This window comes from Hippopotamus amphibius, chromosome 13, assembly GCF_030028045.1.
Source record: "Hippopotamus amphibius kiboko isolate mHipAmp2 chromosome 13, mHipAmp2.hap2, whole genome shotgun sequence".
Taxonomy (NCBI): Eukaryota; Metazoa; Chordata; class Mammalia; order Artiodactyla; family Hippopotamidae; genus Hippopotamus; species Hippopotamus amphibius.
Genome location: NC_080198.1, coordinates 4,431,997 through 4,458,442, shown reverse-complemented (window position 1 = coordinate 4,458,442; position 26,446 = coordinate 4,431,997). Strand labels below are relative to the sequence as shown.

At 51.0% G+C, this 26,446-nt stretch overlaps 1 protein-coding gene across 2 annotated transcripts in view; it reads left to right on the top strand.

The window, feature by feature from the left end:
* Positions 1-13,217: 13,217 nt before the first annotated feature.
* The window catches only part of CAND2 (cullin associated and neddylation dissociated 2 (putative)), a 29,182-nt gene continuing 15,953 nt past the window's right edge, over positions 13,218-26,446 (top strand). Inside the window, exons 1-5 of one of the 2 annotated variants that reach the window (XM_057705185.1) lie at positions 13,218-13,466; positions 19,190-19,333; positions 21,951-22,105; positions 22,814-22,937; positions 24,825-25,090. In XM_057705185.1, the coding sequence (XP_057561168.1) occupies positions 13,399-13,466; positions 19,190-19,333; positions 21,951-22,105; positions 22,814-22,937; positions 24,825-25,090 (757 nt within the window). In that variant the 5' untranslated portion in view covers positions 13,218-13,398. The remainder of the gene's footprint in view (positions 13,467-19,189; positions 19,334-21,950; positions 22,106-22,813; positions 22,938-24,824; positions 25,091-26,446) is intronic. The other variant, XM_057705183.1, reaches the window with a different exon arrangement.

The window sequence follows — 26,446 nt, the reverse complement described above, 5'->3', positions numbered from 1 at the left end:
CCAGCGCCCCAGTGCCCCGCTGCCCCGCTGCCCCGGTGGCATTCCTTCCTGCGGTGCTATGGGCCCCAGGCCATCCTGTCTGCCTCATGTGCCAGGAGGGCAGATGGGGCGGCTGCGCCCCCAGACCCGCCCTGGACCATGGCCATGGCCTCTAACGTCAAGGGTGGTGATGTGGGGGCGCCTGTACCACCTGGCTGTGCCAAGGTCTGGGCAGGGAGGAGGTGGCATGTCCCAGATCCTCCCCACCCCCATGCGTGAGGCTGACTCAGGGCCCAGCCATGTGGGCCAACCTGCTGCTCCCCATGAGGAGTGAGGTTGGGTCTGCATCACAAGAGGAAGTCCTGGGGCTCAGGATTGGGTGGGGGGACTCCTGTGGGTGGGACTGGCAGTGACTTCTCCTGGTGAAGAACCTGGACAAAGGCTAGAATAAACACTGCCTTGTGGATCCCAACAGGGAGCGGGGAACGGACCTCTCAAAACTGAGGCCGGGAGTAACCCCAGTTGAGCAAGCCTCTGTCTCTCACTCACCTCTCAAACACTCTGGAAGCAGGACAGTAAACAAGTCCTAGACTGTCCTGGGGAGCACCCTGAGGGAGACAGGCCATGACAGCCCCCATGAGGGCAAGGCCCAGGGAGCTACAGGTTCCCAGGAGGGCTTCCTGGAAGAGGAGTCATCTAAGCTCAGGAGTCATCCTTGAAGTCATCCTTGACTCTGCTCTCTCACACTGTGGTTCTCACCTATCTGGAAAAGCCTGTTGGCCCCACCTTCAACATATTCTGAATGCAACATCTTCGCTCCATCTCCTTGGCAACCACCCTGGTCTGGCCACCACATCACTGAAGGAATGGGTGACCTGAAAGTCTAGCCCAAGATGCATTCCAAGGGTATTTGAGGCAGAGGGAACCAAGCGTGCAAAGGTTTAGAGGTAACAGGCACTACTGTGTTGAGGATCTGTGAATAATTCAGTACAGCGGGTGTGTGGGGGCTTGGGGACTAGAGGAGGGGAGAAGGGAAAGCAAGAGAGGCCTCAGAAGCCAGATCAAGGAGGCTGGACGTTACCTGAGGGTGATGGGAACACGATCAAATCTTACGTTTCAGACAACGATTTGACTGCTGTACTGTGGTCTGGCAGGCAAGATGTGAGGGGCAGGATCCTGGTGAGTGCGAGCTGAGGCAGGGGAGATGATGACTAGGGACAAGGTCACTGCAATGTCCAAAACAGTAGCCACCAGCCACATGTGGTCATGGAGCCCCTGAAATGTGGCTGGTCAGAAGTGAGATGTACTGTAAGTGTAAATACAAGATTTCCAACTATTGGTACAAAAAAAAAAGAGAATATACAATAGTTCCTTAATTTTTGTACTGATCACCTGTTAAAAAGATAATATTTGAATATATTTGGGTTAAAGTGTTATTAAAATTAGTTTCACCTGCTTCTTTTTGCTATTTTTAATGATGCTACTGGAAAATTTTTTAAATTTTATACGTTAGAGTTCAGAATATATTTATTTATTTATTTATTTTTTGGCCACCCTGCACAGCTTGTGGGATCTTAGTTCTCTGACCAGGGATTGAACCCAGGCCCTTGGCAGTGACAGCTCGAAGTCCTAACCACTGGGCAGCCAGGGAATTCCCTCACAATATATTTCTATCAGACGTTGTTGATTTAGAGGGTAGAATGGACAGGGCTTGGTGGCTGTGGACTGTATAGGTTAGGGAGAACTTTGATCTAATTGCAAGTCTCCTCTCCCCTCCAACTGCTCCTTTCTGATGAGATCATGCCATCCAGAGGCAGAAAGAATAAGCCACAGAGGAGAGCCGAGAGGGTTAGTTTTCATCCCAACACAAGCACACACACAAAAGTCATATCTTCACAGTAAAAACTATCTAGAAATGAAATAGGTTGACAGAACAGGCAATGAGACCTCCATCCCTGGAAGAAGAAGCTTGAGAACCACCATTAAGCAAGGGAAAGGAAGTTGAACTAATTAGTTATTCTCAAAATGCAGTCCCTGCACCAATCAGCAGCACTTGGAAACTTTTTAGAAATGCAAATTCTCGAGTCCCACCCTAGTCTTAATGAATCAGAGACTCTGGAGGTGGGACCTGCAATTTGTATTTTAACAGCCCCGGCCCCCTGGTGATTGATTGATTGATTGATTGATTGATTGGCTGCGTTGGGTCTTTGTTGCTGCATACCGGCTTTCTCTAGTTGTGGTAAGCGGGGGCTCCTCTTCGTTGTGGTGCTTGGGCTCCTCATCGCGGTGGCCTCTCTTGTTGTGGAGCACGGGCTTTAGGTGCGAGGGCTTCAGTAGTTGCGGCACATGGGCTCAATAGTTGTGGTGCATGGGCTTACTCTTCCACAGCATGCGGGATCTTCCTGGGGGCAGGGATCAAACCCGTGTCCCCTGAATTGGCAGGTGGATTCTTAACCACTGCGCCACCTAGGAAGTCCCTCCCTGGTGATTCTGATGCTTGTTCACATTTAAGAACCACTGGACTAAATAATACTTCCTACCACTTAAAGGTTTCAATGACTGGCACATAGTAGGTGCTCATAAGACCCAGTCACAGCCTTGTGTTTGCCACCTTCTAGCCCCAGGTTAGGGTACTTCCTCTCTCTGAGCAAATAAGAGTTCACCTCCTACAGCATCTGGCACAGGCTGGAGGCACAACCTCAGGGCATTTCCTACCTCTCTGCCATGGGCAGATCTCCAGGGCCACAACAGAGCTGCCAGAGGCGCAAGGGAGGTCCAGCTCAGCTCCATCCTGAGGTGATCTGACTGCCTTGCACACGTGTGTGGGTGGTGGAGGGGGTGGTGATTCATGAGGCAACCTCCCACCATCCTGTGGGCACAGCTGGCAGCTGCAGGGAGCCAGCTCAGCAGCTGAGCGTGGCATCTGGCTTCCCTGCATTCCAGAACAGACAGCCAGGTGGGGGTGGGGGGTGGCCCTGACTCAGCAGGCACGTGAACTCTGGAGACTACAGTTACACAGCTTGGCCTCGGTCTCCACATCCATAAAAATGGGGAGATGGCAGTCCCAATCGCGGTGAGATTATTTGTATGAAGTGCTCAGGGCAGTGCCTGGACACAGTCAGCCCTCCTAGCCCTTGGCACTCTTGTAATGAGGCCCTGGGATCCCTCAGGCTGATGGGAACTCCCCAGAGACGTCTTGGGTCTGAGAATGATGCCCTGTGGAAGTAGGGGCCAAAGAATGTGCCCCTACTCTGAGCATTCTGGAGCCTGCTTCTTGACGTGAGTTTTTACTTACTCACCAAATGAATGTCTCTGAGGGCAGGGCCTGTCTTAATCATCTTAAAACACGTATTAAATGAACACTCTAAATCAGGGACTATCACCCCATTTCATGGATGAGAAAAGTGAGAATCAGAGGGGTGAATGATTGCTCAAATGGCTGGGAAGTGGCTAAGTTAGAACTTGAATCCTGGTTTCCCTGACTTCAAAGGTAGGACCTTTTTTCACCCCTCCATGGAGAGACTCCAACCTAACCTAGTTTAGAAGCCCCTGTGTGTGTCATTTACATCCACGTTTGAAGAGGTAGCCTCAGGCCTAGACTGGAATCTTTGCTACTCCATATTCTTTGAGAAACAATGGCTGTATCTGATGCCATTTGAGATAGAGTTTAAAACATTCCTAAATCTAGATTAAGCCTAACTCACCCTGGGCCTCCAGGCCTCAGTTGTTTCAACTGTAAAATGGGCCTCATGAAAACCTCTGCTGCTGAAGGCAGAAGTTGGACCTGGCCATCCTGAAAGCCCTCTGACGCTTGGATGCCAGTGTCTCAAGGCCTCCTCCAACGAACAAGGACTAAAGTTAAATGAGAAAACAAAAAACAAACAAAAAAAGGGGCTGGGGAAAAAGTCAACCCTAGCTCATTGTGACAAATGCAACATGAGGGATTCAGACTCCACGTAGGTGGCTTTCAGACTTTTTTTTTTTCTTTTAGCAGAAAGGTCCTTTTGACCAATAACATTTGAGACATCCTACCAGATCAGAGTGGACTTCCTTCTAGCTGAGGGGGGGGTCCCGGGACTACTGGCGGGAGCACTGCTCAGCATCACCTTGCAGGCAGCCCCTGGAGTGCCCACCGAGGGCCCAAGGCGTCAGGGATCCCAGTGTGACCACCACTGGAGGGCAGCAATGCAAACCATCCCTGGAAATCTCTTTGAGGGGGACAAAGAGGCCCAGAAACCATTCCCTTTGGTTTCTAGGGGAAACTACCTCTGCTTGACCACATCTTTTTAAGATTAAACTTTTTCTTTGAGATAATATATTTGAGATAATTAGTTGAGACCATCATATGCAGTTTTTTTTTCTTTTTTCTTTTTATTTATTTATTATTTTTTTTTTGGGGGGGGGGCACCAAGTTCAGTCATCTGTTTTTATACACATATCCCTGTATTCCCTCCCTCCCTCGACTGCCCCCCACCCTCCCCGTCCCAGTCCTCTAAGGCATCATCCATCCTCGAGCTGAACTCCCTTTGTTATACAGCAACTTCCCACTGGCTATCTATTTTACAGTTGGTAGTATATATATGTCTATGCTACTCTCTCACTTCGTCTCAGCTTCCCCTTCACCCCCTGACTCCCCATCACATGCAGTTTTAAGAAAGAATACAGAGACCCCACGTACTCTTTCCCTAGCTTCACCCAATGGGAACATCTTGAAAAACTATAGTATAATTTCCCGACCACCACGATATTGATACTATCAAAGTACAGAACATTTCCATCACCACAAGGACCACTTATGTTGCTCTTTTATAGCCACACCCACTTTCCTTCTCATTCCTTCCCTCCCTGATCCCTGGTAACCACTAATCTCTTCTCTATTTCTTTTCTTTTTTAATTAAAAAAAAAAATTTTTTTTTAATTTTTGGCCTCACTGTGCAGTGTATGGGATCCAACTAGCGATCGAACCCGGGCCATGGCAGTGAAAGCCTGGAATCCTAACCGCTAGGCCACCCTCTTCTCTATTTCTATAATTTTATTTCAGGAAAGTTATATAAAGGGGACCATACAGTTTGTAACCTTTGGATTGACTTTTTTCACTCAGCTTCATTCTCTGCAGGTGCATCCAGGCTGTTGTATCAGCAGCCTGTTCCTTTTCATTGCTGAGTAATATTCCACAGTGTACAGCTAGGGCCCACCCCACGCAGGGCTGCTGGACCTGGTGCAGAGGTTAACAGGGAATCTGGCCTCATCTTGAGGGCCTACTGTGAGCTAGTTTGTGTCCAGCACACAGCTGGAGCTTTTAAGAAGGGGTAGGATGCATTTCCTGTCTCCGTGCCCCTTACAGCCCATCCAGGAAGCAAAACATGTGAAGTACCATAGTTGTGGAATTCAGAGCCAAATAAATTTTGTGAACACTCTTCTAACAAACTAATTGCAAACAGCCATCTTTGACACAATCTGGGAAACCTGAGTATGGACCAAATATTAGATTATTTAGGGGTTGGTGTTATTTTTGTTAGGGGTGACGATGGCACAGCAGTTTAGTACAATGTCACCTGTTGGTGCGGCAGGCTGAAGTGATTACTGGTGACAAGACATTGCATCTGGGATGTGCTTTAAGCACTCCAGCCTCAGGGAAAATGTGGAACGGGGAGAGAGGAAGCACAACTGACCAACACGGACAATAGCAGAAGCTGGGTGACTCGTATGTGGGAGTTCATTTTACTATTCTTTCTACTTCTGTGTACATTAGGATGTTTCCATTAAAAAAGTCTTTGAGCATGCAGTGTCACTGGACTCACACTGCACACCAGGAGACAGGAGTCTTGTCTTACCGTCGTGTCTAGACTGTGGCTTCCACTGCTTTCTCTGAAGCCAGTATTTAGCAATCGGACACCAGGAGACTCCTGGCTGGAACCACTGCTGTGGAATCTCCAGCTGCGAGTTGTACTGGCCTTGGTCATCCTGTCCTAGTCCTGTCTGGTTTGCAAGTATAGTTCTGTGCTCGAGGAGGTGTCACCAATCTCTGTAAATAAATGTGTGAGGTGTTAACCTTTATGATGAATAGAAAGGATGGAAAGAAGAGAGGCAGGGAGGGAGAAAGGAGAAAGGGAGGAAGGAAGTAGGGAGGGAGGGAGATTTTCAGCAAGGCTCTCGAAAGCATCGTGAGATCCAAGACCCAAATGTTTGGAACAGGCTCACCCGTGCTGGAAGGACACTTAGGGGAATCTCCTAAGAGCTCTGGGCAGTGACCCCCCTGTGAGTGGTGTCTGACTGGGCTCAAGCCGAGGCAGATGTCACAGGACACACCTGGCCCTGAAGGCGTGCATGGCAGACTCAGGGCACCCAATGATGGAGTCTGAGGATGTGAGGAAACAAGCATGCGTGTGTGGAATGTTGGCCCAGTTCTCTGCTTGGAGGATGTATCTGCTCCTCAAGGCCGGGCTCACACATCTCACCTCGCTCCTCTGTGTCTCCACAACACTTCCTTCGACCATAGTACATCCGTGTATGTCTCCCCTACATGGTGTAACGATAATAAAACTACTAATAGCTACTGTTCACCGCAGGTTTGCCAAGTGTCAGGCATCCTGCCAAGAGCTTTACCTTATTGGGTGGGTGCTAATATTTCCATTTTATAGATGTGGAAACTGAGGTTCAGAGGGACTGAGTCACTTGCCCGAGGTCACACAGCTAGAGGCGACTCAGCCCCGTTTTCTCACAAAGTAGTTGTTCTTAACCACATCCCTGATCAGCTTGCCTCTACATCCTGCTGTGCTTAGCAAACAGCCTGGTTCTCTGGTAAATGCTGACACAAATACTCATTGCTTGGATCCATGGCTCCCCCCACAGGCTAGGAGGCTGTCACCCTCTCCCAGCAACCTGCCTGCCTTCTTCACTCCCAAAAGATGTGATGGAACAAGAGTTCAACCTTGTTTGCTTCAAGCCACAAACATCTTTCTCCATCCCAGAGAGAAGTGGTTTAGTGTTATAAATAGCCCTCAAGTGGTTTAGTATTATAAATAGCTGGGAGACCCCAATTTGAGTGCTGGCTCTAGCTGTGTGACCTCAGCCAAATCACTTAAACTCTCTGAATCTCAGCTTCTTCATAGGCCAAATAGAGAAATCACCTGCCCCACGCGGACAGCACCTGAGAGTACTCAGCAAGTGTTCCCTTTTTCGTTCTCCAGGAGGAAGCTAAAGGATTCCTTTAGAGTCCCTCTGAGGTGGGATGGCATCTTACAACTCAGAATACCAGGAGAAGCCCCTGCTGAGGTCCAAACAGAAGAAGCGGGGCCCAGCGGAGGCAGCCCAGCCTCTCACAGGGCCAAGTGGAATGGCTCCCAGGGCAGGGGCTGTTTCAGGGTGGGGCAGGGGGAAGGGAGCGGTCCTGCTGCAGGGGCCTTCTCCTCAGGCCACACCTCAAGCCCTGACCATGGAACAGTATGAGTGAGGGGGAGGATGTGCCAACAAATCCCATCCTCAGACACCTGTGGGGCACCTCGTGGGTGGAAGGTCCAGGAATGAACCCGTCTTTCCCCCAATCCTAGGGGTACAGCAGGCACATGGCCACCAGAATAAAGACCACATTTCCCAGTGCCCTAACAGCTACAGGTGGCCAATGGGTTGTGGGTGAAGTATCAGCTTCTGAGAGCTTTCCTTAAAACACATCTGGTAAAGTGCCCCTTTTTTCTTCAATCCAACTAGCTGGAATGTGGGTGTGTGACAAGAGTCAGAGTAGCAACATTTGACTATGAGGTGATGTTGAGAAGCTTAGTTATAGTGAGAACAGGAATATAACAGCATCAGGATAAGCCAGAAAACAATGAACAGTATCTTCAAAGTGCTGAAAGAGGGGGGCTTCCTGGTGGCGCAGTGGTTGAGAATCCGCCTGCCAATGCAGGGGACATGGGTTTGAGCCCTGGTCCAGAAAGATCCCACATGCCTTGGAGCAACTAAGCCCGTGAGTCACAACTGCTGAGCCTGCGCTCTACAGCCCGTGAGCCACAACTATTGAGCCCACGTGCCGCAACTACTGACGCCTGCACGCCTCACACACCGCAATGAAGAGTAACCCCTGCTCTCTGAAACTAGAGAAAGTGTGCGTGCAGCAATGAAGAGACAATGCAGCCAATACATTTTTAAAAATTAATTAAAAAAAAAAACCAAAGTGCTGAAAGAAAATATCAACTTAGAATCCTAAATCCACCTAAATATTTAAGAGCAAAGGCTTAAGAAAGACATTGTCAGACAGAGACTGAGTATGTCTATCATTTCTAGATTCTTACTGGAAGAATTTTCCTCATTTCTTAGATCAAGAAAAAATAAATAGAACACAGAAGTAAAGAATCAAGGAAGGAATTGTTAGCTAAGAAATTGGTAAACGTAGGTGAATCTAAATAAGTGCTCTCTGAAATAATAATAAACAACTTGAGATGTATAAACACAAGGTAGAATCCAAATAGCAGTACGTATTGGACTAGGGTTATTGGAGTTAAAGTATTCCAAGATCCTCATATTACTCAGGAGGAGGATAGAGTTATTAATTAACTTATAAAGTAAATTAAATTATAAGTAATTTACATTACAATTTTAAATTATTTTTAAAAACTATAAATTTAAATGTAATTATAATTAACTTATAAACTAAATTTGGATTAAATCAAGTTTACTTGTTAGAATGTTAAAGATAACCCCTAAGCTAATTAAATAGAATTTACGATTTCCATCAAAGAGGGAAAAAAGGGGGGATAAAGAATATATGACCAGGAATCCCCTGGTGATCCAGCAGTTAGGGCTCCACACTTCTACTGCAGGCAGCATGGGTTCAATCTCTGGTTGGAGAACTAAGATCCCACATGCCACATGACAAGGCCAAAAAAAAAAAAAGAATATATGAGCAATCCAATAAGAAGCAGGTAAACTGCACAAAATAGAATCTAAGTGAGGATAAAAGTCAACCAACCACATCAGTAATCACAACGAATACAAATGGAACACACTTGCCTCTCTAACAAATTGGACGTTAAAAAATGTAATCCAGCCATCTCAACTCGCTGTAGCAATGGTGGGTTTTTTTTAAACTTCTAATTTTCATACCAATTATCAACTCAAATAAAGTGGTAAAAATAATAGATAGAGCCTGGTTCTCCCAATGGTGACATCTTTTTTTTTTCTGTATTTTTTTAAATTTAATTTTTTATTGAACGATAATTGATTTACAATATTGCACCAATCTCTGCTGTACAGCAAAGTGACTCAGTTATACACATATAGACATTCTTTTTCATATTCTTTTCCATTATGGTTTATCCCAGGATATTGAATATAATTCCTTGTACTCTACAGTAGGACTTTGTTGTTTATCCATCCTACCTATAATAGTTTACATCTGTTAATCCCAAACTCCCAGTCCTTCCCTCCCCTATCCCCCTCTCCCCCAGTAACCACAAGTCTGCTCTCTATGTCTGTAAGTCTCTTTCTGTTTTGTAGATAGGGTCATTTGTGCCACATTTTAGATTTGACATATCATATGGTATTTATCTTCTCTTTCTGACCTACTTCACTTAGTATGATAATCTCTAGTTGCATCCATGTTGCTGCAAATTCCATTATTTCATTCTTTTTTATGGCTGAGTAGTATTCCATTGTATACAGGTACCACATCTTCTTTATCCAATGGTGACATCTTCTATAACTGTACTACAATATCAAAGCCAAGAAATTGACACTGACACAGTACCATTAACTATAGGCCGTAGGCCTTACTACATTTTCACCATTTTTTATATGCATTCATTTGTATCTACAGTTTCTATGCATTTTAGCCCATGTATAGATTCATATATCCACCACCATCATCAAGATATGGAGCTGCTATACCACCACAAAGAAACTACTTGTGCTATAAACCTTTATATTTGTGGACTTTTAAATAAATGATGCTGAGGCAGTTAGGTAACCATTTGGAAACAATAAAATTAGGTCCATATCTCCTACCGTATGAAAAATAAGACATTTTTTAATTGCATAGCAAAGATCGTCATAAAGTCCAAAGACAACTGACAAACTGGGATAAAATATTTGCAAAATATACTACATATCAATATAAATAAACCACACATAAAAAATCCTTAATGATTAAGGACAGGACTACCAGTTTTAACACCAACACACGAATTGCTTAGAAACAGTCATTCTCACAACAAGAAAAGGCTGAACAAACTGAAAATCAACAAGTTTTCTTAGACCCACCCGAGAACTGAGGTCATAGGGCAAACCATCAATCCAAAATTTAAAGAGGCAGGAGAATTTAGAAAGTGACAGCTGAGATCTGCTTCCCTATAGCAAAAGCCACTGGAGTTATAAGCTAGTAGGAACACTTTTGTGGTAATTTTGACAAATTGAGGGAGGCTGACTGGGAACTAGCAGGAGAGTGAGAAACTCCTGGGGGCCACAGTTTTAAGGGAGCCCCCATACTTTTGTGGGTTTTACTTCCAGGAACTTCACTTGAAGTTCTCCTAATGAAGAGCCGAGAGAGCTCCCCTCTTAGTTCTGAGAAGGGAAGGCAAAGAGTAACCACTGCAAAATACACCCAGAGTGTTCTCCACAACAAAGGCCTACTCTCTCCAGGAAGAAAGTCTTTACAAATTCTTATCCCACCTATTTTTGGTGATGATAAATAAAGCTGCTATGAACATTTATGTACAAGTATTAGTCTGAATATATGTTTTCATTTTTCTTGGATAAATACCTATGAGCGTAATTGCTGGGTCATATGGTAAGCATACTTTATAAGAAACTGCCAAACACTGTTCCAAAGTGGCTGTCATTATTTATTCTATTTCTATAACATATCCAAATGTGTCCATTTCTTCCCACCTTCACCACCATTCCCCTAATGCAACCCCCATCACTCTTGACTGCATGACTGCTCAGCAGTCAGAGAGGTCTTTCCAAAATACCAATCATGTCAGCTCCTTGTTTAATGCCCTCCAGTGGGTCCCTTGAGCTTTGACATAAAATCCTAACTGCTCAACTTGGCCTGAAAGGCTGCAAATGATCTGGCTCCTGCCCACCCCTCTGACCTCACCTCCTCCTCCTATAGAGGACTGACCGCATTCCAGCTATTGCCTTTCTTAAATACATCAAACTTGTTCCCACCTCAGGACTATTGCACTTGCTGTTCCCTCTGTCTGAGGAGCTCTTCCTGGAAAACCTTGCCCTGCTGCCTCCTTTTCATCTGTTCAGGTATTAGCCCAAATGTCTCTTCCTTAAAAACAGCCCTTCCTGACCACCCTGGCTACAGTTGCCCCTCCATAGCCAGGCATTCTCTATGCTCTCACCTCCTTTTGTTTTCTGTACAGTTCTTATTTTCCTTATCTAGTCACTCACTTCCTTAATGCTCACATCCTCCACTAGAATGTATGGTCCCCAAGGGGCAGAGGCTATGTGTATCTAGTCCCCTGCTGTGTCCCTACTGTCTAGAACTGCACTGTTCACTATGGTAGCCATTAGCTGTAGGTGGCTATTTAAAGTTAATTAAGGGACTTCCTAGGTGGTGCAGTGGTTAAGAATCCACCTGCCAATGCAGGGGACACGGGATCCATCTCTGTCCCAGGAAGATCCAACATGCCACTGAGCAACTAAGCCTGTGCTCCACAACTATTGAGCCCGTATGCCGCAACTACTGAAGCCCACATGCCTAGACCCCGTGCTCCGCAACAAGAGAAGCCACTGCAATGAGAAGCCCATGCACCGCAATGAAGAGTAGTTCCTGCTCGCTGCAACTAGAGAAAGCCCATGTGCAGCAACAAAGACACAACACAGCCAATAAATAAATAAAAAGAAAAAAGCATTGTTATTAAATAAATAAAGTTAATTAAAAGTAAATAGAACTAGGGACTTCCCTGGTGGCACAGAGGTTAACAATCCACCTGCCAATGCAGGGGACATGGGTTCGACTCCTGGGCCGGGAAGATCCCACCTGCCATGGAGCAACTAAGCACGTGCACCACAACTACTGAGCCTGTGCTCTAGAATCCATGCGCCTAGAGCCCGTGCTCTGCAACAAGAGGAGCCACCGCAATGAGAAGCCAGGGCACCACAACGAAGAATAGCCCCCCAGCTCGCCACAACTAGAGAAAGCCTGCACGCAGCAACGAAACCCAACATAGCCAATGAATAAATTAAAAAAAAAAGTAAATAGAACTAAGTATTTCGCTCCTCTTTTAAAAAAAAAAGTAATAGAACTAGTGACCACTCTACTCACATTTCAAGTGCTCAATAGCCACATGTTATTAGTGGCCACCACATTGGTCATTGCATATGTACAAAATTTCCAACAAATGCAGAAAGTTCTGGTGGACAGTGCCGCTCCAGAGCCCAGGAACCCATAATAACAGGTACCCAAGAAGTATGTTATAAAGATGTCTTTTATCCCCATCTTACAGGTGAGAAAAACATAGCTCAGAGAGGTCGTGTTATTATCCCAAGCCCACAGAGCCAGGAAGCAGCCTCACAGGGATTTGAACCCAGGGTTGTCCTGCATATCTGACTCGCTTTCCCAAGAGCCAGCAGCCTCCTGGTTGTTTAGAGAAGTTCTGCCACACTCCTCGACCTCCTACAGATCCTCCCATCCTGAGCTTATACCTACCTGGGGAGAAACTGTGCGCCGCCTCAGGTAAGAATCGTTGCCCAATCTGGGGTCGGTTCTGATTCCATCCCAGATTCACTAGCTGTGTAACCTGCAGCAAGTCCCTTTGCCTCTCTGGGCCTCAGCTGCGTGTCTATAAAATGAAGAATCTGGCCGTGATGTCCTGAGGGCTGGGGGTGGCCGGCAGGAGACCTGGTGCGACAGGGTACGCTCCACGTCCGGTGTGGCTTTGGGGTGGGCCGCATGGGGAGCACTGTGGGGATGGGAGTGCTTCGGTCGGCTTGACCTACAAAAGCAGCTCCTGTCTCTTGAATGCCTACAGATGAGAAAGCTGAGGCTTAGAGAGGTCAAGTACCTTGGCCAAGGCCTCACAGTATGGGAACTGACGGAGGTGGGGTTCGACCCTGAGACTGCCGCCATGCCTGTGTCTCGCGAGCAGGGTCGAGGGGACCCACGGGCATCACAGGGAGGAGCTGTCCGGCGGGGGGTGGTGAGCTCCCCATCCGGGGGAGCGTGCAAGCCGCTGAGGCGCCGTCGGCGGGGCTGGCGCCGGGCCGAGACCGCCGAGCCCCGCGGGCCCCTCCCGCCTGCCGCCTGCCGCCTCCCGCAGCGGCGGCCGCGGCCGAGGCGAGCGCGGAGCGGCGGGGCGGGCGGGGCGGGCGGGGGCGGCTATTTCTGTCCGCTGGGCGCAGCCCGCGCGCGGCGGGGGAGGGGGCCCGCGCCGCCATATTCGCTCCCGCCGGCGGCCCCGCGGCGCCGCCACCATGAGCACCGCCGCCTTCCACATCTCCAGCCTCCTGGAGAAGATGACGTCCAGCGACAAGGACTTCAGGTGCGCCCGCCGCCCGGGCCCGCTCTCCGCCCCCATCCCCGGCCGTGCCCTCCGCGAGCGCCGCGCTCCCTCCGTCCCTCCCCCGGACCCTGCGGCCCCCGCCCGGGCGCCCCGCGGAAGCTCGAGCCCGTGCTCCGCGGATTCTGCCCCGTCCTCTCCGGGACCCCAGCCCGGCTGCGTCTCCCACCCCCTGACTTCAGCCCCCGCCCGCCGTCCCGCGTCGAGCCGCCTCTCGGCCCTCTCCACGCTCCCTCTGCCTCTCTCTCCACGGATGCCCGGCCCGCATCTGTCCCCGCCTTTGGTGGGCCACGGCCCTCCTCTTCGCCCCGCGCTGAAGCCCTCGGCCTCTCCTTGGGCATCCAGAGCCTGCCTCTTCCCCGTGTGGAAACCCGCTCCCTTCCCCGGGGCTCTGAATCCCAGGGCTGACTTTTTCATTCGTACCCTGAGCTCTGCCCTCTTCTCAACATCACCCCAGGTCTCCCCCCGACCCCGCACTTTGTAGGGGCACCCTCTGCCCGCCCTCCCCCCAGGTATGCTCTGACACCGCCTGCGGGAGGGGGCTGGGCTGAGTGGCTTCGCTGACACAGTTAGGTGCTGCTTCGGGTGGGGGCTTCTAGGCTTTGTGGGCCGCTCCCTTTCTGGTCCAGTCCCCTCCTCCTCCGGGGAAACTGAGGCCCAGAGAGGGGAAGGGATTGATCCGCGATCACACAAGCTAGTTCTGGACCCTCAGGGCTGAAAGGAATCCTCAGAGAGAATATAGCCACGCCCACCCATTGAACATTCTGTCATGCCCCGCCCCCCGCATTTTACAGACAGGAAGAGTGAGGCTTAGAGGTGGGAAGGGCCCAGGTGCAGTCACAAGGTAGGAAGTGGAGAATCAAGGTCCACATCCAGATCAGTCTAACACGGAGGATGAGACCTTAGAAAGGCCTTCCGATTCCAGCCGCCTGACAGGTGAGAAAACCCAGGCCCTGCCCTCCTGGTCTGACCCCTGCCGTGGGCAACTCATTCCTCAACACCTCTCAACATTCCCCACATTAGTAGAGCCTCTGAGCCACAGTCCTGGATTCAGATCTTGCCTCCAACCACTTATTGGCTGTGTGACTGTGAACAAACTGCTTAACCCCTCTGAGCCTCAGCTTCTGTTTCTGTGAAATGGGGATAATAACAGAACCCCCCCCCTCAAGGATTGGTGTGAAGATGAAATGAGTTAATACATGCGCTTAGATTAGTGCCTGGCATGAGGTAAGCGCTTAATAGATGGACACTGCTGTGATTCTATGCACATCAGAAACCTGCCAGCCCTCTCCCTGCTCTGCGCCTTTACCTGGAAGTTCTTTGCCTCATCATTTCCCCCTTTCACCAGGCTAGCTCCTATGCAGTTGTCACCTCTTTGGGATGCCTCCTGATAGCCAGGCAGGGTTAGGCACCTCCCCTAGCCCATGTTTCCGCTGCATCACTTCTTAAGCCTGGGAGACCCAGAGCTCCTGGACCTCTGGACTGTGCAGTCTCACAATTTGTGTCCCAGAGTCTGTTCTGCGTATACAGGCGGTGCTCAGTGAACGTTTTCTGTGTCCCAGGCTTCCTGCTGTCCAGTGTAATCTCATTCAGTCCTTCTCTCTGCCTGGGTGGTAGTAATTGTTCTTCCTGTTCTCCAGTGGCTTGGAGAGATGAAGTGACTTGTCCAAGGTCACACAGCCGGCCAGTGGCCGAGGGGTTTGCACTACTGTCTAGGGCCTCAGGTCCAGGCTCCAGGAGACGGAATTGGCCCTGCCAACTAGAGCCTGAGAAGCCCTTCCAGTCTGCTCTGCCAGCGGCCCTGAGAACACTTAAAACCACCCAGAGCATATGAGGATGGTGTCTATTTTTAAAGTCCAAATACCAGTGGGGCTGGGTCCTGCTGACCAGCTGTCCGGGCACCCATGTGGCTGAGTATTTCAGCTGAGTCGCCTCTAGGGTTTCTCTGGAATGAAACTGAGACTATGTCCTCTGGCTCCTGGAGGCGGACGGTGACTGCAAGTGGGGGGTCCCGGGCAGGTGGAGGAAGCCTTGGATCCTTGTTGTTCCTGGGCCCTCACTCTGTGGGCAGAGGGACTGTTCCGTTTCCACTCAGACTTCAACAGTGAAATGGGTAAACTGAGGGGTCTTGCAGGAATTCCTACATCATTTCTTGAAAACACAGTAGTATTGGTTGAGGAGCCAGGAGACCTGACCGGTGGGCTGATTCTCTTCCCAATTTGCTGTATGATACTGGACGGTTCTTGCAACCTCTCTGAACCTAGTTTCCTCATCTGCCTCATGCTAAGAGCTCTTGTCCTATTAAAACCTCCCAAAGGCATTATGAAGTGGGGCAAAGAAAATAATTCCCATTTTATAAATAGAAAAATTGAGGCTGAGAGAGGAGTCAGTTGTTCAAGGTCACCCAGGTGATAAGTGACATGACCAGTACATTTACTTAAAGCTAAACGTTGGTGCCCAAGCTCTTATCTACCCTATTATACCTTTTCCTGCATACCCCTTTTCCTACATACCCTGTGTGAACTTGGTAGTGGTAAGGACCACTACCACACACACGTGTGTGTGTGTATATATATATATCTATATATATATATCAGCTGAGTGTTTGCAGAAACTCAGGGGTGTCTGAAATGCTGGGGCGTATTTCAGAAGGACTGGTTTCTGAGTTTGGATTTCCACACAGCTGGTTGGCTCTGAGCCCTGTTAGGATCTGGTCCTAACCGTCCTTCCCCTCCTGCCCTCACCCTGCCCCCCTCAGGGCCTCTTTGGACTTGTTGTTTGCTGGGCCTGGAGTCCCAGAGATAAACTGACAGGCCTCTGAGTTCATAGTTTAACAGGCGACACTGGTGACCAAGCTTGCAGCACCGTGTGAGAAATGCTATAATGGAGGGGTGCAGAGTATCTGAGAGATTTCTATCCGGGGGGACCAAGTATGCTTAGAAAGGGACGGGGGATAGGGGAGGATGGTGAGAGGAGTCTTCCCTGAGACTGGGACATTTGAGCTGGGCCCTTGACAGATGAATAGAAGTTCAGTAGGAGGAGAAGAAAGGGGCAGGAGGCTCATCTTGGGCAAAGGAGCACATCGCCTGGGTTGCCAGGCTGAGCTGGGTCTCCATGGGCTGCAGCACAGAAACTTAGCTTCAGGACCCTGCCTGCCTTCCCTGAACATCTTTCAGCTGGACAGACTTAGGAGTGCATGTGGCTACCCCAGCCTTGTCCTGGCTCAGATCCAACCCTCTTCCTTCACCTTACCTTGACCGCTTCTCCTGCAGTGGCCAGGCCCAGAAGTGGGCATGTTCAGCCCTGCCTCCTCCTCTTTGCCTCCAGCCTAGCCTCCTTCCTTCTCTCAGCATCTTGAGGTTTATCCCAGCTGTTAAAAGTAAACAGCTGTGACGCCGACAAGTGCCCTCCTGCCTACGGGGCCCTGGGGGTCGCTGTGACATCCAGCCGCAGGTCTGAGCCTGCGGAGGTGAGGCTGGAATCCCCCTGTGACCAATTTTGCCATAGGAGGCTTGGGGGTGGGGGGTGGTTCTTGGTTGACTCGCTCCAGCTAGAAAGCAAGGCTGGTGTGAGGAGGCGGAGTGGCCTGGTGGGGAAGCAAAAGCTGGACGCTTTCTCTTGGGCCACCACTCTCAGATCCAGACTTCACGGCCTCTCTCCTTGCTGCTATCAGGTGCCCGCAAGAGCCAGTAAATGGGTGTAGTGGGCCTGGGGAGAACCTGCTGACCTGGAGAGTGTGCGTCCACCTGCAGAGGGCAGGCACCACTGCTTTGAGCAGGTTATAGTCACTGGAGACTGTAGGCCCAACTATATTCAAATATTCTGTTTTCAAGAGAATCTGGAAATCAGTACATTTACATCAGCTCTTTTTAATTAATTAATTAATTTAGGCTGTGTTGGGTCTTCGTTACTGTGTGTGGGCTTTCTCTAGTTGCAGTAAGCCGGGGGCTACTCTTTGCTGCAGTGCGGGGGGCTTCTCATTGTAGTGGCTTCTCTTGTTGCGGACCACAGGCTCTAGGCATGCAGGCTTCAGTAGTTGCAGCGTGCAGGCTCAGTAGTTGTGGCTCACGGGCTTAGTTGCTCTGCAGCATGTGGGATCTTCCCGGACCAGGGATGGAACCCGTGTCCCCTGCATTGGCAGGAGGATTCTTAACCACTGTGTCACCAGGGCAGTCCCATGTGTCAACTCTTCTAATTTTTAAATGTTAATAAATTATTCAGATTTTCAAAAAACATTTGCCAGGTGGACACAGCCGAGGGCTGCCAGTTTAAGACTGCTCTGCCCTCCTGATCTTGGCAGCAGTGGCGCTCCATGCAGCCCAACTCTCCATGGCTTTCCAGCTCAGACTCCACTGTGATTTCAAATGCCTGGGCCAGGGCATCCGGCCACACAGATCTGCCCACCTTTGGGTGGGCGACCCTTGACGCGGATGCCCACCCTGGGTCCAGGAGCTGTGGCTGGGGACTGGTCCGCTGTTGCTGTCTGTGTCTAGGATATGCCTGTTGCCCATCAGCCTGGCCTGGGGCACTGATTCTCAGAGTGCAGTCCCCCCGCCAGCACCATCCAGGAACTTGTTAGAAATGCAGAATTTGGAGCCCCAGCTCAAACTTTCTGAGTCAGAAACCCCGGGGCCCAGCAGGATTTAGCAAGCCTTGAAGGTGATTCTGATGCGGGCTGCGGTTCCAGACCCGCTGGTCTGAGGCAGGGCTGAGTGACTCCCTGAAGTAGGTGGGGTGGGCTGGGCGGGGCTCGCTCCCCTCCACCTGTCAGATAGAGAGGCTTCTTCTTTTTTTTTTTTTTTAAGGGAGAGAAGGACATTTTTTTAAAAAATTTACTTAACTTATTTACTTTTGGCTGCGTTGGGTCTTTATTGCTGCGCGCGGGCTTTCTCTGGTGATGAGCAGGGGCGACTCTTCCTTGCAGTGCACGGGCTTCTCATTGCGGTGGCTTCTCTTGTTGCGGAGCACAGGCTCTAGGCATGCAGGCATCAGTAGTTGTGGCACATGGGCTCAATAATTGTGGCTCGCAGGCCTTAGAGTGCAGGCTCAGTAGTTGTGGTGCACAGGCTTAGTTGCTCCGCGGCATGTGGCATCTTCCCAGACCGGGGCTCAAGCCCGTGTCCCCCTGCATTGGCAGGCAGATTCTTAACCACTGTGCCACCAGGGAGGTCCCTAGAGAGGCTTCTTTCCCACACCTGATTTAGTTGCGAGGTTTGTGTTCAACCTTCTAGCCCGAATGAGACGTGAATGACATGCCATTATGATCGTGGCAGGGCACTTACTGAACGCCCACCGTGTGCTAAGCACACACCGTACGTTATCTCGTTTTATCTTCCCTACAACCCCACAAGGCAGGGGCCGTCCTCATCCCCACTTTTAAGACAGGTAAACTAAGGCTCAGAGAGGTGAAGTAACTCGCCCAAGTTCCCATTTGCATAAATGGCAGAAGCGGGAGCCACCCGCTTTAAAGCCCTAAACCTTTAACTGGGATGCTGTGCAGGCGTCCGCCATCTTGGGCCAGGGGGTGTCTCACACAGGGGTCTCCTTGTGGTCGCCCCACCATGCCCACAGCCCAGGTAATCTGCTCGCCCTTGACTGCCCCGACCCTTTGTATCAAGGTCTGCTTCTGGAGGACTCTAAGGTACTGCCCAAGTCACCGGGGCCCAGGAGCTGCTCTGCAATCCTCCTCTGCCCTCCCTGCCCAGGTTCATGGCCACCAGTGACCTGATGTCGGAGCTGCAGAAGGACTCCATCCAGCTGGACGAGGATAGCGAGCGCAAGGTGGTAAAGATGCTGCTCAGGCTCCTGGAGGACAAGAACGGGGAGGTGCAGAACCTGGCGGTCAAGTGGTGAGTGTCGACCCTGGTGGGGCAGGGAGGGTCCCTGCCCCTTTGGGGTACGGCCTCTGAGAAGGGAATTGCTGAGCAGGTCTTGGAGCGCCAGTGGAGCTGGACAGCGCCTTGGTCTGGGTTCCCCCAGAAGTACACCCTGCGGCAAGGATTCAAGTGTACGTTGATTAGGGAAGAGATCCCAGGAGACTCTGGTAGGAGGCTAGGGAAGTGATGTGGGGAAGGAAGAAAAGCAAGAAAGCATGAGTTATCCAGCAAGGTACTCCCGTGGGCGAGTGGCACTTACCCCTGCTGGGGATCCCCGGGACACAGTGTAGGACATGCCCCTCGGAGTGTTCCCACCTGCCAGCTCTCCTTGGTCGAGGGCTGTTCCTGGGGTAGGTGGAGGGTTATGCAGTCCCTGGCATCTCCAGCCAAAGAAAGCCCTCAGGCACAGATGCAGGTACTGGCAGCTGGAAGGTCAGGCTGGTATTCATAGGAGTGGTGGGGGTGAAAGAACACGGGGGGCCTTTGCCATAGGCATCGTGAGGTGTGGTCCTGAGACCTTTGCCAGTTACCCCTAGAGCTGAAAAAGCAGGAAGGGGTATGTGCAGGGCACGTGTGTGTGTGGCGGGGTGGGCAGGGGACTGAGGAATGGCAGGGGTCAACAGAGAATTGGGGCACTGCCTCTCAAACAGTACTCTGTGGGATGGATCTAGGTGCTCGGGGCTAGTAGTGAATTTCAGCTTGGTCCCAAGAGCAGAGGAATTCAGTAAAGAGTTTCATGCAGGAGCAAGACGTGCTCAGGCTTATGGCCTGGGAGCATCCCTCTAACGGTGGAATTGAGATCAGGTGGACTGGTTTCCTACTAGCAGAACCAATAACCCCTTTTAATAACAGTCTGAAATACTCTTTTCTTGTCACGAATGAAATTCATGCATAACAGAACCTGCCTCTACACATGATGACAGAACAGTTTATATAATGCTTTAAACCGCGCATAAAGGAGAAATAAGAGGAACGTAGTTGATCGTAAGATGGTATGTGTTTCAGCTTGTAAATGCTCAGGCACGTTGACGGTAGACGCGTAATGAAGCCGTGAGAAGCCTGCACCCGAGCGCAGGCTTGCTGTGAGCCCCAGGGCGGAAAGCAGGTGGAGACAGGTGTGGATGTTGGGCACTCAGATACCATAAGCGGCATTGCTCTTACGATACCTTCTGAAACGGTGACCATCTTCCAGTAAAGCTTCCCAGAAAAACAAAGTACAATCTTCCTTCGAGCTACCTGATAACTACATTTTTGGAGGCTTTAGAGTACATTAAAACAGCGCAAAAAAGAACTTTGTGTTTACGTGTACAATGAAATGAGGTTTTGGACTCAGATAATTATGTGAATGTCCCGTGGGGTGTTAGAAACTCCAGCAGGACATGGAACGTGTTTTGCGGTATTGTCTTTCTATCATCCCTGACCTCCCCCCCTCCCCTCAATAAAAGCCAGAAGTGCCATCTCGTTAGTTATGATAACCATAAAAGCCCCACCCTCCAGTAAATTTCCAAAACACCCCTGGGGGCAGTATCACCCCTACTGGGAACCAGTGCTATAGGAGGTAGAGTAAGAGGACCTATGATTACTTAGATGGAGAAAGAAGTCAAGGGTTTGCAAACTGGTGTGCACTGCGGCCACCTGGGACCCTTGTTTAAACTGTGTGCTCCCCACCCAGGGATTCCGATTCAGGAGGGGCCTGGGGCAGGCAGGTGAGGATGTAGCACCCTGGAATCTGCATTCTCATGCACACCATCATCTGAGAACCACTTTTAGGTCAGAGGTTCTCAGCCTTGACTGCACATTAGAATCACTTGGGGAATTAAAAAAAACTCCCCAGCATCCAGGCGACACCTTAAACCAATTAACTTACACTCTGGGGCTGGCACCCGGGTAACAAGTTCTTAAAAGGCCCCCTGGTGACGGCATGCGCAGTTAAGGCTGAGAAGCAGTGTGTCTTGGTGCGGTTTTTAAACTTTAACGTGCATTCGGATCACCCGGGGGTTTTGTTGAAGCACAGGTTCTGGTTCAGTTGCTTTCTGGTAGGACCTGAGCTGCTGCATCTCTGCATCTCCAAGTAGTGTTGATGATGCTGACGTGTGACCACTCTCGGAGAAACAAGCCTCTAAGGCAGAGGTTCCCAAAGTGTGGTCCCTGGACCATCAGCATCTACTGCGAACTTGCTAGAAATGTAAATTCTCAGGCCCCACCTAGACCCCTTCAGTCTGAAAATCTGGGGTGAGGCCCAGCAATCTGTGTTTTAACAAGTCCTCTCGGGGATTCAGATATATGCGCAAGTTTGAGAACCCTGCTCTTGGGCATTCCTTGGTTTCCAGCTGAGGTTACTAGGTTTGATGTTTTGGCCATAAGCTGAGATGTAAAACCGAAAAGGAGATGCAGGTTTGAGAAGTGCCAGGAATGATGTCGGCATAGCCAGAGGGTACCTCTCTTTCTGGCAAAATAGGGAGTCCCCTGTTGATCTGGGGCCTTTTCCTCAGCACGTGTGGCCCCATAGCCATGAGGGGACCCAAGGGGCAGCCCGACTGAGGCTGAGCCTGGGCTTTTGGACCCCCTCCCTCCCTCCCTCTGTACTCAGCCTGGGTCCTCTGGTGGGCAAAGTGAAGGAGTACCAGGTGGAGACCATCGTGGATGCCCTCTGTGCCAACATGCGGTCGGACAAGGAGCAGCTCCGAGACATCGCTGGCATTGGCCTCAAGACCGTCCTGTCGGAACTGCCCCCTGCAGCCACAGGTACCCAGGTCCCAGGGAATAGGTGCTATTGTTATTTGTCCTAGTTTATGGTTGAAGAAGCTAAGGCTCAGAGAGGCTAAGGGACTTACCCAAGGTCAGCCAGCTAGTAAGTGGCAGAGAATTCAGACCCAGACCTGTTTAACTTTGTGGCTCTGTTTCAGGGATATTCTTAGCTGCAAGTAACAAAGTCTAACTAATGGCAGCTTGAAGAAGTAGGGGGTTGCTTTTCTCACATAACTCTGAAGAGATCAGCTACTCCATTTTTGCAGCAATTCATTTAGAAGCTCAATTAGGACAGGCTTGAAGTCTCTGCCCATGTTTCTTGCCCTTTAAAAGAAAAGCACGTGTTTCCCCAGAGAACTTTGACCTGTATCTCATGGCCAGAACGTGGTCACCTGGCCCCTCCAGGCAGCAAGGGAGTCTAGGAAAGAAGTGCTTAACTTTTCCCACCTCCCCATTAGAAGGCAGAGGGCAAAGAGGCCAGGTGTGGGCTGTGCCAGCCGGCGGGTCTGCTCTTGGTTCTTTAACTCCCAACCATCTCCTTTAGTTTGGTCAGACTCTGAGTCAAACCTTGGACCACGCCAGCCCTGGCTTCCCTAGTCAGCAGGATTTGGGGGATGTGGGCTCAGGAGCACGACCAGAGCAAAGGCCAACCACAGGTGGAGGCCAGCCCTGGGCCTCCCCGTGCCCACCTTGTGCTCTGTGCAGGCTCCGGCCTGGCCACCAACGTGTGCCGGAAGATCACCGGCCAGCTCACCAGTGCCATCGCCCAGCAGGAGGATGTGGCTGTGCAGCTGGAAGCCCTGGACATCCTGTCTGACATGCTGAGCAGGTGCGGGAGGCCCCCCTGGGCAAAGAGGACGGGGGAGGGGAGCAGGGGGATAGAGAGGGACTCAGAATCACAGAGCCAGCACTTACTGTACACCAGGCCCTGTGCTTAGAGCCCTTTAATCGTCCCAGGAGAACTCATGTCACTGTTTTATGGGCTCTGAGACATGATGTGGCTGGCTGCAGTCACAGTCAGTACGTGGCAGAATCCAGGTGTTGCATTCAGGTCTCTCCACAGCTGAAGCCCATGTGTATTCATCTCTCCCTCACCCCTTTCTCTTTTTTCTTCTCTTAGATTAATATAGCTGGGCCTTTGTTTGAAATTGCACAGCACATTTCTTAAGTATTCATTCATTCAGCCTCCCTAGATTTGAGCACCTACCAGAAAAATGTCAGGTGCTGGACTAGTGCTGGGAGTATGGAGTTGGCTGGGTCTGGCTGCCCTAAGGAAAAGCTCACAGACATATAAATCTGTGAATGGAGTAAGAACAACAATACGGCTAAAAGCAGGGCCCATTGGAGCTCAGAGGAGACGTCCCTAACCCAGGTGGGGGGTGGGGAACCTTCCTAGAGAGGGTCCAACCGCCTGAGCCTTCAAGGTAGGGCAGGGCTTGGCCAGGCATGGGTGGACATAAGGGGGACCCTGGATGGGGGGGCTGACTTTGGCCCAGAGGGCAGAGGCCAGAGAAGACATGGGGTCCTGAGGGTTGTGCAAGGCCGTCGTGGGGTGTCATGGGGAGGGGCTGGTGTGGAGAGACGAGGGCTGGGGGGATGGGGTAGGTGAGTAAAGATTCTACTGAAGGTGTGAGGAGCCCATGGAGGGGTTCTCGGCAGGGATGAGGAGTGCCCTCGGAGTATTTGTGTGTTTTAGACTGATCTTTCTATCTTCAGAGTGCACGGAAGATGGGAGGGGGTTGAATGGGCAGGGAGACTGCTTAGGAGGCTGCAGGCAGATGAATTCAGGTTGTACTTAGGCGGTAGACTCCACAGGGCTTGGAATGGATGAGAGGCAGGACTCAAGGCTGACAGCCAGGGGTCTGACGTCGCTAACTGTGGGCACAGACACAGGGCCGTTGGCTGTGTGGGTGCACTCCAGGAGCAATGTCGGGGGGATGGGGATGGATTCAGTTCAGAGCATATTGAATTTGAGGTACCTGGGAGGCACCCACTCAACCGAAAACTCCATAGGGCAGGTGTAAGGGCCAGAGTCTGTCTTGCTTACCCGAGCTTCCAGCCCAGGCCCTGCCACATAGTAGGTGAATGAATACATGAAACCCAGGAAAGAGGTCTGGGCTGGGCAGAGAGAGATGGGAGGGTGAGGTCAATGTGTTGGTGTGGAGGGAGAGAAGAGAAGGTTTCAGGACACGCGTGGGACAGGAGAAGCACAGGCCTGGTTTGAAGGTAGGATAGAAGCTGCTGAGATGGGCAGGGGCTGCCTTCTACCTGTGCAGAAACCATTCTCTGGTGTCCCTCTTGCCTTGAGCTCAGTTTATCCAAAGGGCACTGGGGAGCCACTGAAGGAATTAGGCAGAGGCACACTTTCGATCCCTCTGGCCTCCGTGAGGGGGGGTCGGGGGTAAGGGAGGATGGGCATTGAGGCAAGGCCCAGACTCCCAGGAAATCAGGACAGCTCACTGGAGTCCCCCACACCCCAGGGCCATCTGGCCTTCTCCCCAGGTTGGCTGAATGGGCTTGAGAAAGACCCTTCCCCTCTCTGCTTCCTCTCGTGTAATAATGATTACCTCCTCCAGTTGCAGGGCAGCTTTCTGTATACCAAGGGCCATGGGGTTGTCATTGTGGGGGGAGGCCAGGAGTCCATGGGGAGAGGGGCGGTGCCTGGCCCAGGCTGCCGCCGGCTGGGCCCCGCCCGACGCCCCCTCCGGCTCCCCAGGCTGGGTGCCCCGCTGGGCGCCTTCCACGCCAGCCTCCTGCACTGTGTGCTGCCGCAGCTGAGCAGTCCACGCCTGGCCGTGCGCAAGCGGGCCGTTGGGGCGCTCGGCCACCTGGCGGCCGCCTGCAGCACCGACCTTTTCGTGGAGCTCGCTGACCACCTGCTAGACCAGCTGCCCGGCCCACGCGCGCCCGCCAGCCCCGCCGCGATCCGCACCCTTATCCAGTGTCTGGGTAGCATCGGCCGCCAGGCAGGCCACCGCCTCGGTAAGGGGCGGGGACCCATGGGGAGGGGGTGGGGCCGAGGATGGGGGTGCAGGGGAGAGGGGCGGGGCCCTGGTGAGCCAACTCCTTGGTTGGGGGTGTGGCTGAGGGGGGGAGGTGCTGGGGAGAGGGGCGCGGTGGGGTTCAAGCACCTGGAAGAGGAGGAGTGGGCTCGAGAGGCAGCCGGGTGGGCCCAGAGCTCGACCTGCTCTTGAGCCCTACCCGGAGGCGCGCGAGGGTAATTATAACCCATGCCCCCAAAGTTAAGTAAAACGTTCTATCGTCCTATTTTGACAAATATACCTTAATAACAACCCAGGTTATTGACAAGCCAGGTTTTAATTTAAAAAAAATTATTGAAGGGTGATGTATGTACAATAAACTGCACGACTTAAAGTGTACAATTCAGTTTGTTTGGACCTTTCGTACACCCGTGAAACTACCACCAGAATCCAGATGCAGAACATTTCCATCAACTGCAAAAATTTCCTTGTGCCTCTTTTGCAGTCCATCCCGCCTCTGCCCCACCCTAGGCAACCACTGACCTGCTTTCTGTCACCAGAGATTAGATTTGTAGAAATGGAATCCTGCAATCAGGTTTGAATTTATTCTCAAACACCTTGCAGTTAGTTCAGGCTAGAACAAGGCAGTGTAAGTAGCATGGCTACAGTCTGCCCTCCCGCCCCTCTGGCTCTCTCACTGCAAGGGACTTTACAAGCACACTTGGAGACCCCAGCCTGCAGTCCACGCTTTGTCCACATCCCCCAAACAGCAGCCAGCCTTTGGCTATCCTCAGAAGCATGGAGCTGGGAAAGAGACCTGCACAGGACTGGACAGGGGTTCAGGGTCAACTGGGCAGGAAAATGGGGAAGGGTAGAGCTGGAGAAGGGCTGGGGCAGAATGCATCTAAAGCCCAGGGACCAGGCAGGAGCCCCTCTGGCCTGGTCTGTAAGGACAGTGACTGTCTCCCCACTTTCCTTGTCCAGGGCTGCAACCTAGTGCAGGAGATAAAGCAAGAATGTGAGTCATAGTTTCAACAACAAATGCTACTTACTGAGTGCCTGCTCTGTGCCAGGACTGGGTGGATATCTTTATCTAAATCTTATCGTTAATCTCGACAGACTCTCTGGCTGGTAGGCATTTTTATCCCTGCTGTGGAGGTGAGTGGTTTGAGGTTAGAGAATATTGTGATTGTGCCTAAGGTCCCATAGCTTACAGGGCATTGGGTCAGGGTTAGAACCCGTATCTGCTTGACTCTGAAACCTCTGAGTTTAGTGGCCACGGCTGCAGGTACAGGCACAGGCTGAATGCTGTGGGCTGGAGGAGCCTGGGAGATGGTCTGTCCTGTCCTGGCTTGGC